Here is a 19,316-nt window from a genome sequence, read left to right as displayed (position 1 = left end):
CCATCTTTCTGGAATGTTGTGTGTAATTTGTATGCAGGCTTACAGAGTTGTATATGTGTTGTCTTCATGTCCTCATCTTTAATCTGTTTTTAAAACCAAAATTCAAACAGAAACAATTGGTGACTTTTAAATCTATTTTTACTGTTTATTATGCATCGTTAGCTTAGAATCAGAGAGAGACAAACGACAGGTGAAGGTGCAAAGACCAACGAGGAACAAGTGGCACAGGGAATCTTTATATGAACAGGAAACACACTAGAAGTAGAAACACCCGGGGAAGGGGCGGAGCTACAACTGAGACACGTGGTGGAAAACTACTGAGACAGGAGACACAGAGGAGCACAGGTCACGTGGGGAAAACACAGAGAGACATGAAACAAGGCCAGGACGTGACACTAGCTTCCCTGTCACTACTGGTAGCAGGAAGCCAACAAGTCCACTTTTCTGTAGCGGCGATGTGCAGAAAGCTTGTATAAATGATATATTTCTTAAATATGTTTTAAATTGTCAGGATCATAGATTTTTGTGAGCTACAGTGTTTTACGAAGTCCCGATGGAAACCTTTTTCTGATCGATAAGTTGATTTAGTCGATTAGTCAGTAATCATTACAAACAGCTGAATGTGGGATTTAAATGGTTCTGCATTAACACTAAACTCACCCAACCTATGAAGAAAAACATATGCAATAATTTAATTAAAAAAAGTGTTAAACAAACCAGAATATGTTTTGTATTTTGCATTTTTTAAAGTATCACCTCTTGCTTAGATTAGCTCTGCGTTTTCTCAGTCAGTTTAATGAGGTAGTCCCTGTGGAAAGCTCTGCTGTAGAGGGACCACACATCAGATCCTGCCGGCAGTGGAACACTGGAAGATTATTATTATTTTTTTTTTTTGTATCATTTTTGAATGTTTATCTTTATTCTGGACTCTTTGGAACAGTGGAGAAGATCCCTCATCCACCAACTGACACAAGAGGGCATCTCTGTTTGGGTGCAATCCCTGCTGCTTCACCTCGGGCGAGAGCAGAGGACGGAGAACAGAAGTGGAGCACCATCAGTGGAGAGCAGCTGCTGGCACCCTGACCCCTCTACCCATAATACCCCCCCACACACACACACAGACACAAACTTATACACACCCTCACACAAACACATGCACTAACTATACACACACACACACACACACACACACACACAAACCCAGTGTCTTGCAAATGACCACATAACCTTCACCAAATTGGGAATCCCCCTCGGCTACTGAGGGTGCTCCATCCTAATGGGACAGTAAATCACTGGTGCGCACACACACACACACACACACACACAGTTACTATCATATGTTAATGATCACACCCTGGTCTCTCCTTGTATATTTCCATAAAGAGGTGCTCTCAGAATAGAGCCATACGGGCTGTGCAACAGGCCTCGCCTTAACTCACCCCAAAAGGTTCTACCAACAGCCTAAAACATACACATACTCTCACACACACACGCGCGCGCAAACACACTACACGAACCCAGGAACCGAAGATCCAGAGGAATTTTTTAAAAGTATCTAGTGTCATTCAAATTTTAACAAATGATATCTACCCTCCTGAGACCAGACTATTCATTTGGTCCTCTACTTGGTCCTCTACCTGCAAAGATTTAGCATTTAATTAGTTTAAAATTTAATTAGTTCTGATGATCAATTTTTTTAATTAGTCGATTAGTCGACTAATTAGTCAGCGAACAGCTGAACTTGGGATTTAAATATCCTTTAAATGTTCACAAGACGTTTAAAGGTGAAATATTCTGATATTTTGTCAGTAAATACAGTACCAGTCACTTTAAATCCAGTGTTTTTTTTTTTATTATTTTAAAATGTTCTGCATTGTAGATAAATACTAATGTCATCCATACTTAAAACATGGTCAAACATATTTAATTACTTAGTAAACAAAAAAGTGTTAAACAAATCAGAATATGTTTTATATTTTACATTCTTTAAAGTAGCACCTCTTGCTTAGATGACAGCTTTGCACATCTCTGCATTTTCACAGCTCAGCTTTATGAGGTAGAGTCACCTGTAGCAGCTTTCAGTTAAAGCTGTGCCTCATCACCTGTCTATCTATCAGCTCCACTGATCCTATAGTTCACTCTGTAGTTGTATAATAATTACAGACTGTAGTTCTGTATTTGTGTCTTTGTATATTTTATTATTAATCTTCTTTTACCCTGTTCTTTAATACTCAGGATAGAAAACCACCACAGAGCAGCTATTATTATTATTTGGGTGGTGGGTTGTTATTTTCAGCACTGCAGTGATTAGCAATGATTAGCATTCAGTTTAAATGCTATTACATTTTAAAATATGTAATATTTAATATACAGTAGAATTGGGACTATATCCAAATTTTAAATGGTGTGTGTTTGCTACCACCTAGCTGTGTCATACACAGTTGCTGAAAGGCTTTTGAATTTGTGAATATATAAAATATAATATAAAAGAGAGTTGAATGCATTTTGCATAGTATTAATGGGTGTGCAAACACTAAAATGAAAATGCAATAACCATTTTATGCTTTCTTTTACCAAACATTTGTGGAAATATTGACAAAATTAAAAACGAAATTGAATCACTACACTAACGCTAGATAAATGGCAATAAATAAAAATAAATAAACTGTGTGGAAGTTATTTACTACTGCAGAAGCTGTGTCACCGTATTGTTAACGCTATAAGGCACACTTAAAATGCTTTAATCTTCCTAAAAACCGTCAGTGTGCATTATAATCCGGTGCAACTTTTGTATACATTTTACCAATCATGTTGTATGAAGCAGTAAAGCAATTACGCTGAAGTTAATTAGTGCGTTTTCACACCTGTAGTTCGTTTCTCTGGTCCGAATCAGTTAATTAGTTCTTTTGCTTGGAGCGCTTTCTAGCTCTGTTCGGTCTGGTTTCACATAGGCATAAATGTAAATGCACCAAAATGCGCATCAATAAACCACGCAAGCAGCCTGTGTCCTCTGATTGGTCAGAGCTGTCGGAGTACATTAAATATAAATATACGAAAAAGTAAATACAGCGAGAAGATTTTGTGTTCCAGCGCAAATATCTGTGCTTTAACACTGAACGCTGAAACGCTGCACTTTCAAACACAGTGTTTCTGCGCGCAGCGCAGATTTATACATAATAAACAGAGTTACGCGGCTGTGAGCAGTGAATGCAGCGCAGACGCGTGCATGGACACAGTGCTTGTTCACGGCTGTGGTGATTAGCGTTATCTGGCTAATATATCAGTTTAAACTGTGCTTGCTTTATCAGCAGTTTAGCTCAAATAAATGGCTTATATTTAATAGCTGGATCGATCGAGACCGGATCACGTTCTCACCACAAGCGAACCGCTCCAGAGTTCGTTTGGTACCGGACCGAGACCACCTCCTCTAGCTGGTCTTGGTCTGGTTCTTTTGATCCGCACCCGAGTGTGATTACTGTTTTCACACCTGCTCAATCGAACCGCACTAAAGTTACAAACGGACCAGAGTTCGTTTTAACCGGACCAAATAGTGCTGGTGTGAAAACACCCTTACAGTGTTACACAGGAGTTTCAGTTTAGTTCCCTAGCACCGAAACTGGAGCAGCATTAGCATTAGCCGCTAACCGCGCTAAGCGCATTGGACTGTAGTCTGTGCATTTACCGTGTTAAAACAAGCTACGTGAGCTAGCTACTACAGAGCTGGCAGCAGTTAGTTTGGTGGCAAATGCTCTAAAACACAGTTTGTGTGCGTCAGTTTGACCAAAGTAAGTTTGTTGATAACTATAATGCTCAATTATTTTAGAACACTTGCTCACCTGGAATTTTAGAACGCTCATTCTTCGGTGGAATTGTACAACATTCTCTTCTGTGGAATTTTAGAACACTTACTCAATGGTACAGAATTGTAAAACATTCATTTTTAAAAAGTTTTAGAATGCTCACACTTCTGATGAATTGTGGAACACTCACTTCTTTTAGTTTTAGAACACTAATTGCTGTGGAATTTCATAAAACTGTCTGTTTTGTAGAATTTTAGAATGCTCACTCACTTCTGTAAAAAGTAAAGAATTCTCTTTTTTCTTTTGTCATTCACTTTTTATAGATGAAATAATACAAACACATACAAAGTCCTTCATGTCCAGGAACCAGATTAGTGTTTAAGACCGGGATCAGGGATGGAGCTTGAGTGCCATCGAGTGGTTAAATTCTGCAACTGCAATAAAATATATATAAAATATACATGCTTTTTAAAAGATACGGTTTTACAAGAAAGAAAATAAGTTTTACACAATTATTTATTAAAGCTTCTTTATTTTAATTCGTCACAACCTTTATTCCCGGCCTTTAGTTACCTTCTGTAACTTCATCTGCCTACTCTGATAATGTCAGACAGTAGAATTGTTTTATTTTAGGTTCTGAGATGACAGATGGACAGCGCTGTAACAGTTATAGTAATAGATGCTGTGGTTTTATCCATGTGGATTATGGTAATATTTCTATCCAGTCTTTAGGTATTGAACTTGGCTTAATGCTGGTTAACAGCAGCCAAGTTTAACCTCTTTGATCTGATATGTGCATTATATCTGTACGTTACTCTGGTCTACAGTTATTAATGTCAGAAAACCAGAATGTAATCTCTAGTTTTTTTGGGCCTTTTGTAAATATAAAATTGAGCATCTTTTTTGTTATTTCAGCCATTTCTCATTTTCTGCAAATAAACGCTCTAAATGACAATATTTGTATTTGGAATTTGGGAGAATTTTTGCCCTTAGTTTATAGAATAAAACAACAATGTTTATTTTACTCCAACATATACCTATAAATAGCAAAATCAGAGAAACTGATCCAGAAACTGAAGTGGAAGAGCTGTATATATAAAACAAATTATTGTCCAGCTCTACTTTCACACATATTACACACATATCTCCCCATACAAACATTTCACAAAGTGATGCAAAGCTCTATCAATCTGGATTTTAATAAATCACATGTATATACTTCATACAAAAACAGTTTCTCAGACAGAAGTGATTATTACATTCATTAGTTTAACTACCAGTTAATTGGCATGTCATTAGGTCACACGTCGTCTGTCTGCAGTCCGGCTAGAATCAGCGCAAAACACGGACCAACAACATGGAGTAAAGCTAAGCTACGGTGGGTACTTTGTGTGGATGATCTATTTCACATCTATACATAAAAATGTAATTTTCAAAAATACAGAGTGATTTATTAATTCAGAATAAAAAGTCAATAAAGCTGTTTCCAGTGTGTGCGCATAAGTCACAGGAGATAACGCGTGCCTGCAATCTGCATTCCAGTGACGGTATATTTCCTTCAACCCGGCTTCATTTAAACTCACAAATATAAACAAATCAATCCATGAAACATAATTCTGCCGATCAGAATCGATAATCGAGTTACAGAATCTTCAGCACACTCTGTTACTCTACAGAGAAAGATGCACAGGTCATGCATTCACACAGATAAACAGGGATTAAATCTCGAGATTCAGATCTTTAGCTCTGAGTGAGTTTCTGTTTGATCTCACAGACGCTGCGAGGAAGCACATGTTTCGAGCTCCTCACAGATTCACACACAACAACCCTGCACTCAAGAGTAGAGCTGCAACCAATGATCGACTCAAATGCTTGGAGCCACAAAACAGTTCATAGGGAGGGGCTTAAAGACCTAGGGATCTGCCTATTGACTAGGCAGGCTGTTGGATGAGCCTGGTCACTGGCTTGCTAATGCAACATTAGCGGCGTTGAATGATGCCAGCTCTTTCTCTCGTTGTAAAGGATGATTTATGCTTCTGCGTCTAGTCAATGCGTTGCATACCGTGTAGCCTGTGTGAGCTCCCAATGCAGCTGCCTAAATTTGAACTTCTGCGTTTGTGCGTCCCGTGAAGGCGGGAATGTGTGTGCGGCTCATATGGCGTCACATCAATGTCAAAAGTCGAGGACCCAAAAATACAAGTCGGGGGCGCAAAAAGAACAGGTAAAAAATAAACCAGTGTTTTAACATTTTGCGTGTGTAAATTTACTTTTCGTGAGCACAAATGAGAAACTAGCGAGCAAAAAAAAGGGAATCGTGCGCGCTAAAGAAAATGTTGCTCTCGAGCTTAATTTTTCTCCTCTCGGGTGCTTGTAGTGACCAGTGCTGTAGTGACCAGACCGGGCAGACAGAGCGGGTCGCTCTGGGCACTTAACCCGGGTAGACAGAGCGGGACGCTCCGGGCAGTAACCCCGGGCAGACAGAGCTGGCAGGCCGGAGATGTTAGCATAGCCAGCTAGCTAACTCTCCTGCCATCCTTCTGTCCCCGCCCCTCACTGGCTCGTGGAGGTAGGCGGTCCATCACGAACCCTGGAGACATCAGCCAATAGTGTTCGCTGAGGGAGGCGACCCTGGCCCGGCCCCCAAACTGTCAAAACCACCCCTTTCAAAACTCGAGCGCAAAAAACTGCTGCTGCAGGTAATTCACACAGCACGCGAGGAAAAAAAGCACCAGAGAAGATAAAAATGAAGCTCGAGAGCAACATTTTCTTCTGCGAGCACACCATTCACCTGTTATTTTTGCGCCCCTGACTTTTGACATTGATGTGACGCAATAGGCTCAGCTCAGTGGACCAATCACAGCTGCTGCTGTATGCTGAAGGGGTGCACAACAGCATAGGGTTTGTGCATATCCATAGGTTCAACGCAGAAGTATAAATTGGCCTTAAAGTAATAGAGGGCATGGCAGAATGGCAAAATTACCATCAGATTAATTAACGACTAAAATAACTAGTTGCAGCCCTACTCAAGAGAAGATCCAGATTCACACACAGCATAGAAAGCAGACTTCCATCTCACATAAACATGGAAAGAAAGGGTACAGACATCACTTTTAAATTAAGCGTCAAAAAAATAAACAAACAAAAAACAAGACCTAAGACTAGGCTGGTTATGCTCAGTAGGTGAACCGCGCCGTATTGCTCTGAAATACTGTTTACAATACTGGTCACACTTCTGAGTGCTGGAAGTGCACGTGAATACTGAGAAAGAAAGCACTGTAGACTCACACTGTAAACACACACACACTCACTCACACACACGAGAAAAAAACAACAATAAATCAAACAGCTTTAACATTAACTAAACACACACAGTCTAGTTACTCAGTCACAGTGTCGGTTCCCAGGAACAAGAAGGCTGTGCCAGGGGTCGGGTCACGCTAACGCTCATCCTTTCTCTGTGAGAACAGGAGCTTTAGGGTTAGGCTAGAAACATACCTGTTTTTCGTCAAGGCATTCACACAGACAACCAGCAGCTGTGCTGTGAACATGTAATACGGAACGGTTCCTGTACGTTCCTGTGTGTTACTGGAGGCTCCCACTAGAGGGCTCCACTCACCACAGCGATCAGACAGAACACACACATCAGACAGGAGCAAGCAGACATATATATTTTAACTTTCTGCAGAGGATGAAGAGTAAAAAGGAGAGCACACTTAAGTATATGATCTGAGCCTGTCAGACACTAGAGGGCACTCTTGTGTTAATCCAAAATGAATGGGTTCATATGGAACAGTTTGGAAAAAGTCTTTATAAATGTTTGACCATTTTATACTAAAAGATAGAATAGGCTGTAACTCCACAATTAGCTCAGCGATCAACTATTGAATCTATGATCCAAAAACTCTAGAAAAACTATTTCTATACTGTTTCTATAGGTTTCTTTCCTCTTTTTTTGTAAAATATTTTTATTGTACTTTCCAAACATAAAGGAAAATCATGGACAAGTACTTAGACACTATTATAAAAGTAAAGTTTTTAAGCCATTAAGGTCCATTTACACCCCCTTCATTGAGTACCCACTGGCTCCCTCTAATGGCTTGCAGTCATTTCTAATATTATGAACAGGAAGTGGAAACAGGAAGTGGGTGGGCTCTCCATGCATTAAACCTGCTCTGCTGTCAGTCATGTTGATTACGGTGAGTGCTGCACTGCCCCCTAGCGTTTCTGTGTGACACAGCCAAATGTACGCAAGTTACATGAAGCAGCCATTGTGCGTATGCAAACCCTTACTTATTACCAGCAGGTATATCTCCAGCCCTAGTGTTATTCAGCTACATCATCACATTGTTTTATGTGTACTGTAGTGTAATAAGGTCCGATTTATGGAGTGAGTGCGAGTACTGACAGCAATTGAAAGCAGCAATCATGCTTTCATGATATGATCCTACATAAAAAAAGTGACATATGGAATTGTGCAATCTATCCATGGTTTGGAAACGTTCTCATGTGTGAACATAAACCAGCATTAAGGAGTCTCTCCTCTAAACAAGCCCAGAATCGGTCCAACGCCAATAGGTTGTGAAGCTCTATATATATATTAATGCAAGTGAGACAAAGTGATCCACCTGAATGACAGTAAGAACAATAAGAAACTAATGCTATAGTGAGTGATTTATACACTGCTAGCAGCTCCTGTATATTTCTCCGGATGACTGACGGCCCGACTGCAAAGACTCACACCACAGTGACAGAGACATATGATGATCTGCGAGATATTTCTCTCCTTCTGACCACAAATACAGAAACCACTTCCACATCTTCCCCTGACATCGTTTAAAAATACATTGTGAATATTTACAATTATAAATAGTCAAAAAGCAGTATAGAAGAACTAAAACTCTATTGCTGCTACCAAGTGCTGGTCATTTTCTTACATAACTTCGGAATGTGGGTAGCTCATTTCATGTGGGAAAACAAAAATTACATCTCAGTCATAAAGGAGAAAAGACAACGAGGAGGAAAATCCACAGTGTAGAGTCGATCTGTCCAGCATTCGAGTGTTTAGATCAGAGTTAAGTGTAGAAAGAGTACGCAGCAAGTGTCCCGACCAATGACTGACTGACTATCGGACGTCTCCAGTCTCGCAGTCCACACAGCAATGTTCTCACACAGCTTCTTCACGTTTTTTTTTTCCTCCGTGTTTGTGTGTCTGTGAAAATTCACCTCAGCGTAGCCAGGACGAAGGAACCCACTGAGGCTCGGTGTCCAGCTTATCGATGAGGCGCACAAGTTCCTGATAAGCCTTCTCCTGGTCAGTGTTCACTATGGCAGCATCAAACAAGTGGCCAAAGTTCTGCTCCATCTCTCTGGCTTTCTCGATGATGTCCCTCAGCTCCTCTGGCTTTAAAACCGAACCAACAAAGATAAGAGAAGATTAGACAGTGTTACAATGAGAATTAAATGAGATACTGTAAAGAAAAGTGAAGACTTCACAGCCCGGATAAAGACAACGGGGCATCAACTGAGTAATCTAGTTTTGAGGAAATCTTGCAAACACTATTGGAGTTAAATGAGTTTTTTGAAGAAATGTGTGAAACATTTACAAATTCCAGAATGACCAACTCCCTGTTGGGCGGAGCTAATACAAACCAATTGTGCAACATCAGATTATCTGTAATCCTACCCAAATCAGTGAACATTGTAAAAAAAAAATGTGATGGTGTTCATTTAAAGAGGTCATGTCAACATTCTAGTTTTCTGTCTAAAATACATAATTATTTGTCATTTAGTTATTAGTTTTAGGTGACAAAAAATTTGTATAGTTTAACTCAAATTTCTAAAATATTTTGTTAAATGTCATGTATTTTTTTATGACTTTACTATTTTAGATATTATTTGGACATTTGCACAAAAAACATATTTATTAACTTGCATTAAAACAAAAGTTAAGTTTTGTTCTGTTTAAATCATGCCAACATTAAAATCCTTTAACCCTTTAAAGCATGATTTCCATATTTGTTAAGGTAAACAATATATTTAAGCCTACTTTTTTTTAGAGAGCTTGGGAATCCCTGTTGATAATTGCACATAAAAAGAGAACAGATTTAACACAGATAAAGGGCATTATTTCTTAGTTTTTTAGATTATTAGTGTGTAAAATGCAGAGAAGGCTGTATGAATTGTCTTGCAGCTCAAATTCAACAGCAGTTTGTGGCCAATAAAACCAAAACACCTTAGCTAAGCATGCCGATCATGGATTACACACGTTTATAGTTTGAACAGCACTACAAATTAGCTAGAGATTACTAATCTAGCTAGCGCCTGCTAGGTAACAGAGCTAAATTACGTTATTCATATACATTAATAAAAAAGGAAAAAAAAATTTGGTGGTGAAAGATATGCCTCATAAGTACCTTTGGGTTCTTGTTGTCTTTAGCTAGGAGAGCACGCAGTCGTTCCTGGGAGGGCGGTGCGATGAAGATGATGTAGGGTTTGAGGTCCGAGCTTCGCAGAACCTTCAGGGACTGAGGAGGAGAGTCGACAGTCAATAACAGGATTAAGCTACAGCGGTTCAGTTCCTCAGTGCTCTATTTATTCAGTATCTTTCCTACCTGAGTGTGCAAACACAAGAGGCAGATCTTGCCGCTGTTGATGAGCTGCCGCACTGAGTCCGTGCTGGTGCCGTAAAGGTTCTTCTCAAACTCTCCAGACTCTATGAATTTCCCTGCAGCGGCGTCCACCTCAAACGCCTGACGAGACACAAAGTGGTAGTCGCGGCCGTTCACCTCTCCGTCTCTTCGGCTCCTCGTGGTGTCTGTTGGGAGCAGGGCTAAACAATTAGTTGACCTAATCGGAAAAGCTGATTACAAAAAAAAAATTGACTGAAAATTACAGAATGAGAGCGCTAACAGACTGACTATGTGAGTAGCTCATACGCCAAAACTAATATATCTCTCTTTCTCGCACATTCTCTGACTCACACATACTAAAGAAGTGTATATCAGACAGCTGCGTTCACTTTCTGATGTTATTAGGGCTGGGCGATATATCGAGATTTAAAAAATATCGATATATTTTCATATGCGATATAAGAGACAATATCGTTTATATCGATATATAGACTACGCTGCGTTACACTGAGCCCCGTCAGTTCTCCCGCTGTGTCTTTGTACAGCTTCACCTAGCCCTGCCTCCCTCCCTCACTAAACACACTCCCCCCTCCCCCACCACAGTCAGCATCAGGCAGCAGCTCATTTTCAGTTGTCAGCATTCAGATATATAATTCAGATATTATAATTAGTATAATTTGAAATGACTTTCAGTTGTTGAGACTACTCTAATGTACAGGATACGACACTGAATAATAAAAGTACCAATATAAAATTAGGAACATGTAGCTTTGTCTCAAAAGTATCTTTTTGATATTACCTTATGGTATGAAAAAAAATACAGAGATATATATCGTATATCGCAATTCAGAAAAAAATAGAGATATAGTTTTTGATCCATATCTCCCAGTCCTAGAGGTTATATATGTGAGGTACAGTGTAGTTATTTCTGCAGTGATCTGGTTAAAAAGCTGTATCTGTATCTAGTGCTGGGTGTCCATTTCCTACTGTTTTTCTGAGTTGATAAGTAAATTTTGCTTCAGCTTCTTAGGCAAATAAGTGTTAAAACACATCACAATCAGCATTTTTTAAATGTAATATGACTTAAATCCAAATAATAATATTTGTGCAATAGCTGTTCAAGTGCTACTTAAAACCTTGTTGTCGGTGTAAAGATGTGCACACTTTGCTGAAACCACGTGGCTGCCGAATATAACGCTGCTGACGAATGTAAGGTAATAAAGCATTTACGATAGCATGTCCTTGGCATCATACTAAACCCCACCCTCATCCAATACTCACGAGGAACAGCGCCTCCAAACCGATCAGGGTCATTAGACAGAAGTCTTTGCCTCAGTTCATTTTGTCCACAGTTTGGAGGCCCAATCAGAGCAATTGGACGCTTCCTATTGGCAGGCTGGTGATACAGGGCCATCTCTTCATAGGTAAGAATCTCCTCGTTGTCATAATCTAAAAGACAGAGAAAGCTCATACCAATCATACCAATTATTTCATACCAATTACAAGAGGTTGAGGCCGGTTATCATCACCCATTAAACAATAGAAGAAGAAAAAGAACAAGTGTTGTGCTGAAATCAGTCTCCCCTTGGTGATGGGCAGGCATGTCATGCAGAAGTATGGGTGCTACAAATTACAGTGCTGGTGATTTTTTATCTACTGTAACTGCAGATTAACCCTAATTTATAAACACAATTAAATTGAATCTGACTCAAGGGTAGTAAAATAACATTGTTTAAACCATATTTAACTAATCATTATCTGCTTGTGAATATACAAAGGTAAAATATGGAATATAAAAAACTCTGCCCATGTAGGTGATGAAGACCAGACGAAGCAATAGTCATTAAAGTCCACTAAACTGCAGTGTAAAACCAAATAATACCAGAAAAAAAGTAACACAAATCTTGCTTCAGAGTAAGGTTCAGACTTTCAGGTTTAAAAAAAAGCCAAAATTCTCGTCCCAAGAAGACAAAAAAAAAGCTGAAAAAACAAAAAAGAAGGAGAAATCACAACTGACTTACCATCATTTTTGTTTGCATTATATAGCAGCTTCTTCCGCTTCTTTTTGTTCTTTTTTGCGCACCACAGCTTTCCTAAGAAATTAATAGAAATAATTATAACAATTAAAAACAAATTTGTTCAGAAGAACAAATAAAGAATAATAGATTTAAGTGCGTATCAATGCTCACCTGATTTTTCAGGCTCCTTATCTTCCTCTATTGTTTGTTTCATGGCTTCTCTTTGCTGCTGGAAGCTCTTGCCTAAATGAACAAAATAACAGGAGAAAGACTCATGTATGACTTACCTCATTGAATTCACCTGCACCCATTATCAGACCTCACTCCAACTCCCATAACTCTCCTCCACCATTATCAGCCCTCACTCCAACTCCCATAACTCTCCTCCACCATTATCAGCCCTCACTCAAACTCCCATAATTCACCTGTATTAGAGGTGGGCGGACCGATCCAAATATCAATAATATCTATACCAACGATTGGTATTGAGCAATACTCGTGTAAAAAGATGTCTAGTGAGGGGAGAATTTTTATTTTATTTTTTGTATTGAGGCTGCTCTTTTTCAACCTCAAAATATATATATTTTTATAAAGTTATGGCAAACTTTGTTTTGTTACTGTTCCATTGTATCTAAACAAAAATGTTAATTGTGATAACGTTTTTTGGCACGTACAATGTTTGGTGAAATTTTATCCTAGGTATTTTGGATCGTTTGGATCTATGAAGCTTAAAATATTCAAAAGTATTGGTATCGATATCCGCAATACTGGCCCTGCATTTACTTGATATCGGATCAATACCAAAATTCCCGGTATTGCACACCTCTACCCGCTATCAGCCTTCACTCCAACTCCCAAAATTCACCTGCACCCACTATCACCCCTCACTCCTAGAAAACATTGCTCTGCATTAATCACAGCTGAAGTTGTTACACAGTAAAGACACCACAGATCCATTACCTGGTACCAGGCCAGCCAGAGGCTGGTTATCCTCGTCTCCGTCTCTATAAGCCTGCCACCAGTTGGGGTCGTCCTGACTGATGATGTGGAGAATGTCCCCTTTTTGGAAGCAAAGTCCCAACTCACGGCACGGTACGTATGGGTCATCAGAAGGGTCATAGTCAAAATGTGCCTTTACATGGACCTGAAAGGGAATACATGGTAAAATAAACAGATAAATGAGTGAGAGTCAATAAAACCGTATTCAAAACAGAGATTATAATAATTATAGTTCTCTATACTACAAAAAGAGAGACTTACCACAGTCTCTTTAATGGGAGGGGGCTTTGTCTGTTGGCTCGGAATCAGAATAAACGTCAGCGTGCCGTGCATCTCCGCCTGACGACACAGATTAAACACTTTTAAAACACAGTATGGCATAATATTCTTAAAAACTTTTTTGGTTATATTTTGCAGCTCTACTGATTTATATTTTAGCAGAACAGTAAGATATGTAAGACTAAGTATTTTTGTATCCCTTGTTTTAAAGCTACTTCAAGTGGAAAAAAAAACATTTTATATTAATTAGCGTTTTTTAAATTGCCTTTCAGTTGTTGACACTATACAATTCTGCTAGAACTAGGCTACTTTAATGTACAGGATATGGAAGTGATTTATACAAGTTCCTGTGTAAAATCTCAGATCTGTCTTTTTATTATTATTGTTATTACCTTATGGAATAAAAAAAAATAAGATATATACTGTATATGACCATTCAGCAAAAAAAAAAAAAAAAGATATTATTTTGTATTAATATTGCCCTAGACAAAAGCATGATATGGAATTTTATTGACTGTCATTCAGCACCCATCCTTATCCCAAACCTTAGGGACTGAAAGAGCTCTCTGCACTCACCAGGATATCAAACACTTCATTGACATCTTTCCCACGGATCTCCACTCCGTTAATCTCCAAAACCTCGTCCCCTTCGTGAAGCAGCCCACTGCGCTCCGCTGCACCCCCCTTCACGATCCGGCTGATGATCACGCTGTCCATGTCGTTCCTCACGGTGGCTCCCTAAACACAAGAAAACACTCCTGTTGTAGCAGGCAGATCAAAGCACATCAGAAGACTTTATTCACTCACTGAGGAGCACATAAGAGATCATTTCTCACCAGTGGGATGTCCTTAGCTTTCTCTATGCGTACAATCTTAACCGTCTCACCCCCCCACTGTGTGAGGGTCTCGCATGGGCCATCGAGAGGACTGAGGGGCTCTGGCTGCATCTCCTGCTCTGCCACACTGTCGTGGGCAAGCATTAAAGCCTACAGAGAGACAAGAGAAAAATGATTTTTTTTTAATGTTCAAAATGTTCATCCTTCTCATTTTACAAACTTGGCATTGAAATGGATTAGCCCACTGCTGAGCTCAACACTCCGCTGATGAGGAGTACAGTATCTCCCAAAGGTTAGTACATCACATTGCCTCAAATATTTTACTACGGCTTGTACAGCAGCATAGATTAAAGCTGTGATTGAAATGGCTCCATGCTCCATCATTAGTACTGCACTGTACAGGGAGATACAATAAACCACTGAAGTGGTGTCGTCATTTTGTAGTCTGCGTCATGTTGTTTTTGCCCATATTTGGGGTTCCATGTCTAAGCGGATCAGGTCAATGGAAAAAAAAAAACTGGCTTCTGTCACATTCTGTGATTTATAAATATAATGTGAACCCTGTACTATTTATTCTATCTACATTTTCCTCTTGAACATCACTGAATCCTCTTAATTTCGAGATCGTTTAAGGGTTGTAATAAGAAAAATGCTAGCTTTAAGCTATTGCTTATGCAATTTTGTGCAATTATTCTTCTTCACAAAGGATCTGGAGTTATTCTATGCTGCTGGGTTAGTGATTTCCTGCTGTAACACTCTCAGCTCTCCTCAGAGAGGGCAGTTAGTTCATTAGTTGGATCAGCTGTGTGTAAATATGCTGTAAACCTACGGCTGGAGTTCGCTGGTGTTGCCAAAAGACCGTTCACTCCGCTGCAGCATTAGCTTAAAGCTAGCATTTTCAAAAGATTCAGTGATTTTCAAAAGGTAAATGTACACAGATTAAAATGTACAGGGTTCTGAACATATTTATTTACCACAGAATGTGACAGAGGCCAGTTTTTGAAAAAATCATTCATTTTCGTCCTAGGGAAAAAACGCATAGACACGGAAACCATACGAGGACTACAGAATGATGCATGACTTCAAGGGTCTATTTAGTTCAACAAGTTCATCATCGAGGAGTGTAGCTCTGGTGAATTATATGTCCAGGAGACAGTAAATCTATACAGCTACATAAGCTGTGCAATTAATAAGTTATATAATTTTCATTTATATAGTGTGATCCCTAAAAGGTATAACTCTGTTGAGGTAGCTGATGTTGAGGTTTGTACAGACTGTTAATAATACAGACCTGCACATGAGGGCTCCTCAGCAGTGTGTTGAGTTCCAGTCCCTCCTTCTGTGAACTGTTGTGCAGCATGGTCTGGACCTAATGGAGAGAACATCACAGCTAAGAAATCTGCATAATTTTGAAGCTTATTTGTTTGTGTACGCCTATACATAGACACATCTATTAGCAGCCACCAGAAAAAACTATAATTCTGGAGGCCTCTGTCAGAAATTGTTTAGAAGTAGCTTTATGCCTTTGTAAAGGAAACTAATCTTTTCCTTCTATGTGGGGTGTTTAGCATTCTGTAGCTACTAGTGCTGCACAACATATTGTTTACATGCAACAGTCAGCTAACCCAAAATAAGGGATGCTGCCAATATATTCTGCAATCAAAATCAAGTGACAATACTGAATAATACATAATTGCATTTTTCAACAAGACCATAACATATTTGGGCTATGTCATTCATACTCAATTATGCCTAAAATTAATAATCTATTATTTATTAATTGTGTGCATACACAAGTACATATTAATATTGTAGCATTCTGGATCAAAGACTTTCCATATCTTTAATACTGCAAGATAGTATTAGGATTATTTTGGTGTTTGATATTTAGTGAGTAATTATGTATATATATCTGTTGTGTTTGGGCATATTTGAGTGTGAATGGAATGAGCTGCCAGTATCCTACCCTATTGTATCTGTACCCAGTACTTTTTGAAATGCAGACAAATTTTTTAATCAACTTTGTTGATCGCCGACTTATCATTGCAGTCTTCATATCGCAACAAAAAATAAATAAATAAAAATATATATTGCAATGTCAGTTTTTTGTCCAGTATTGTGCCACCCTACCAGCTTCACACTTCTATGTCTACATCTCCTTCACTCTGCCAGCAGCTGTAAAGATAACGCTCCTCAAGGCTTTACTGGACACGCAGGGGAGAAAAGGAGAAAAAGAATAAATGCCACACTATAAAAGAATAAATTAATCCCGATGGCTTTATTTAGACACAAGATTACAAGATGGCCAAACTCCAACATAAACCAGGACATGGTCCACATGTATTTATCCTATTTTACCAAACATTACACAACATCTCTTGACAACCATGCGTTCCTCTTGTTAAGTCCTAACTAAAGCCCTTCAGTAGGCCAATTTTCCACACCGGCCACATGACTATTCACATTACCACACTGCTGCCACAATCACGTACTACAGCGTGAGCCAGATCATGGAGAAAGGAAGGTTCCGGGTCTCAGTTGCTTTTTACTCTGCTTTAGGACAAAGACTGTGACCTTAGAATATGAGATTAGTGCAGATAAGTGAGGTATGGGCTCACACACAAAAATAATTCACTGTAAGCCTGAATAAGTTACTTAAATAATTTGAGAAACTCTGTTTAACGCTTGTTAATTTAACTAATGTTTTCTTGCGAGATCATTTTCTTTGCACAATACTACTACTTCAAATGTTGTGACCAGGTAAATAAAGCAGATGTTTTTAGTTTTCTTTTTAATTTCAATAAACAAAGTATAGATTTGAGTTACAGTATAGTTTTACAGGCTACAACACTGAGGCCAGAAAGAATATTTAACACATTTTTTCTCACAGTGTAACTTCATCACCACAGAATAAACTTATTTTTGTCTTTTTTTTAATTTTTCACTCAGTCTGTGCTACAAACACGCCTCCTCAGTGCGAGGTGCGAGTCAAACAGGTAGACATCTGTTGTTTTGTCTAAACCTTTTCTGACATAATCAGATCCGTGAGATCTGTGATACTCTACACATCTAATGACAGCTGTTATTGATGCCCTGATCACATTTTTTGAGTATCTGCCGATAACAAGTCCAAATCAGATACTTTGGTGATTCAGTAAAAAAATAAAAAAATAAATAAATAAATAAAAGGAAATAGTTTGTCACTTAAGGTTTTAAATGAATTTTAATTATTATTAAAATAATGGTATCAAATGACCATTTTACAACAAAGTAAACAAGGGCTTAATGGTCATATTAAATGATTCCCATATAAATATGCATCTTTCCTTAAAAAAAAAAAAAGTCATAATAATTCTGTGACTAACCATAATTAAGATCATGATTTTTTTTAATGCTGGTAGATGTGTTTATTCGGAAGGGAGACAGTAATAGTGTTTTGACAGTGTAAAGGAAAATAAAGCGTGGATGAAAAAAAAGGATGGCTTTACGTGTACCTCGCTGGATTAGCCTCCGTGCTAAACGGCCATAAATCGGTGTTGGTAAAAAAACTGCCAAAAACACTCACAACTCACAACATAAGGGAGTTCTCGCTGCCAGTGTGAGCGCAGCATGGGCATTCTCAGAGCACGAGCAGAGTCCATAGTGAACTTGTGGCATAACAATGAAACGTTAGATTTTTGATAAATCAGTGATCAGGATTTTTTCCACCTGATTCCCATCCCAAAAATTACGTGACAAACTCCGATTTTTTAAAACGTGATAAAATCAGGGACAGCCCTAGCATCTGTAATTCTGTTATGCTAATGATTTTTCAGTGTACTGTGAAAGGGTGGTGCTATTGTACACTCACAGTAAAACACACAGGCCTGCGCTCACGGTGTCAAGAAACAAGCCTAAAAGCACCAGTTTTGAAGCAAATTCCCAATTGCCCAGTGTGGACGGCTGGCCATTGATAAGCAAAAATAGCTCTCCGGCCAGGCCTTCTAGCTGCGACTATCCTGGCCCAGAGAGAGAGGCTGCATTGTTAGAGGCCAGTTCAGGTCAGTGGGTTTGGGCCCTAATGAAGGCTCAGCACAGAGCCGCACTGTGCCGGTTATTGTCCTGAACCAGAAGGAAGGAGAGCAACAACAACAGCTAGCTTATTTTCTTCTCATTAACACTTCACACAACACTGACTCTAAGCAAAAGGCCTTTCTCCCACATTTCATTAGCACTCGAGTTCAAAGATGATCAGTTATGAGGTTCATATCCTCTGAACTTTTATCTTAAGCTTACACCAAACAAGACCCAAATCAAAAAGAAAACACTGAATATTTTCACGGGCAAAGACAGAACATGGAGAATGTGGAGAAACTCCACTGTACAGCTTTCTCCTACAGCTGTGGGCCTTCATTAGGCCTGCATTATATCCAAACACCAGCGGAGTTCATTATCAGTGAATGGAGGTACAGATACTGACGGCATTTCAGGAGATACTGATAAAGTTAACCAACATCACAGCAGGGAACACAGAGGTTCTAACAAAAATAGGGGCAGTCGCCGTCAACAACAAGCCTGATGTTCAGTTTCACTCAGTGAACTGGTTGTTATATAAACACCCCGTTGTTGCATTGGTTTTACTAAAAGATAGGGATGCAACCATTTTCCAGTATAATGGATAATTTCAATTATAAATTTGTCCACTAATCGTTCTAAACTTCCAACTTATTTTTAACAGCACTGCACAACACAAAACAAGAGAGGGGTAATCAGCTC

General features: G+C 39.0%; 1 protein-coding gene across 2 annotated transcripts in view; it reads right to left on the bottom strand.

Annotated features, from left to right (window-relative positions):
- Window positions 1–4,980: 4,980 nt before the first annotated feature.
- Window positions 4,981–19,316, bottom strand: part of pals1a (protein associated with LIN7 1, MAGUK p55 family member a) — a 42,228-nt gene continuing 27,892 nt past the window's right edge. For both annotated transcript variants that reach the window (XM_007244662.4, XM_022672797.2), the window contains exons 4-14: window positions 15,853–15,930; window positions 14,562–14,711; window positions 14,302–14,463; window positions 13,708–13,785; window positions 13,408–13,591; window positions 12,619–12,690; window positions 12,451–12,522; window positions 11,711–11,878; window positions 10,412–10,614; window positions 10,214–10,324; window positions 4,981–9,201 (exon numbers count right to left, since the gene is read on the bottom strand). In XM_007244662.4, the coding sequence (XP_007244724.3) occupies window positions 9,025–9,201; window positions 10,214–10,324; window positions 10,412–10,614; window positions 11,711–11,878; window positions 12,451–12,522; window positions 12,619–12,690; window positions 13,408–13,591; window positions 13,708–13,785; window positions 14,302–14,463; window positions 14,562–14,711; window positions 15,853–15,930 (1,455 nt within the window). In that variant the 3' untranslated portion in view covers window positions 4,981–9,024. The remainder of the gene's footprint in view (window positions 9,202–10,213; window positions 10,325–10,411; window positions 10,615–11,710; window positions 11,879–12,450; window positions 12,523–12,618; window positions 12,691–13,407; window positions 13,592–13,707; window positions 13,786–14,301; window positions 14,464–14,561; window positions 14,712–15,852; window positions 15,931–19,316) is intronic.

This window comes from Astyanax mexicanus, chromosome 14 (assembly GCF_023375975.1).
Source record: "Astyanax mexicanus isolate ESR-SI-001 chromosome 14, AstMex3_surface, whole genome shotgun sequence".
Lineage (NCBI taxonomy): Eukaryota > Metazoa > Chordata > Actinopteri > Characiformes > Acestrorhamphidae > Astyanax > Astyanax mexicanus.
The sequence above is the reverse complement of the archived record's forward strand: the minus strand, read 5'-3'. Positions and strand labels throughout refer to the sequence as shown.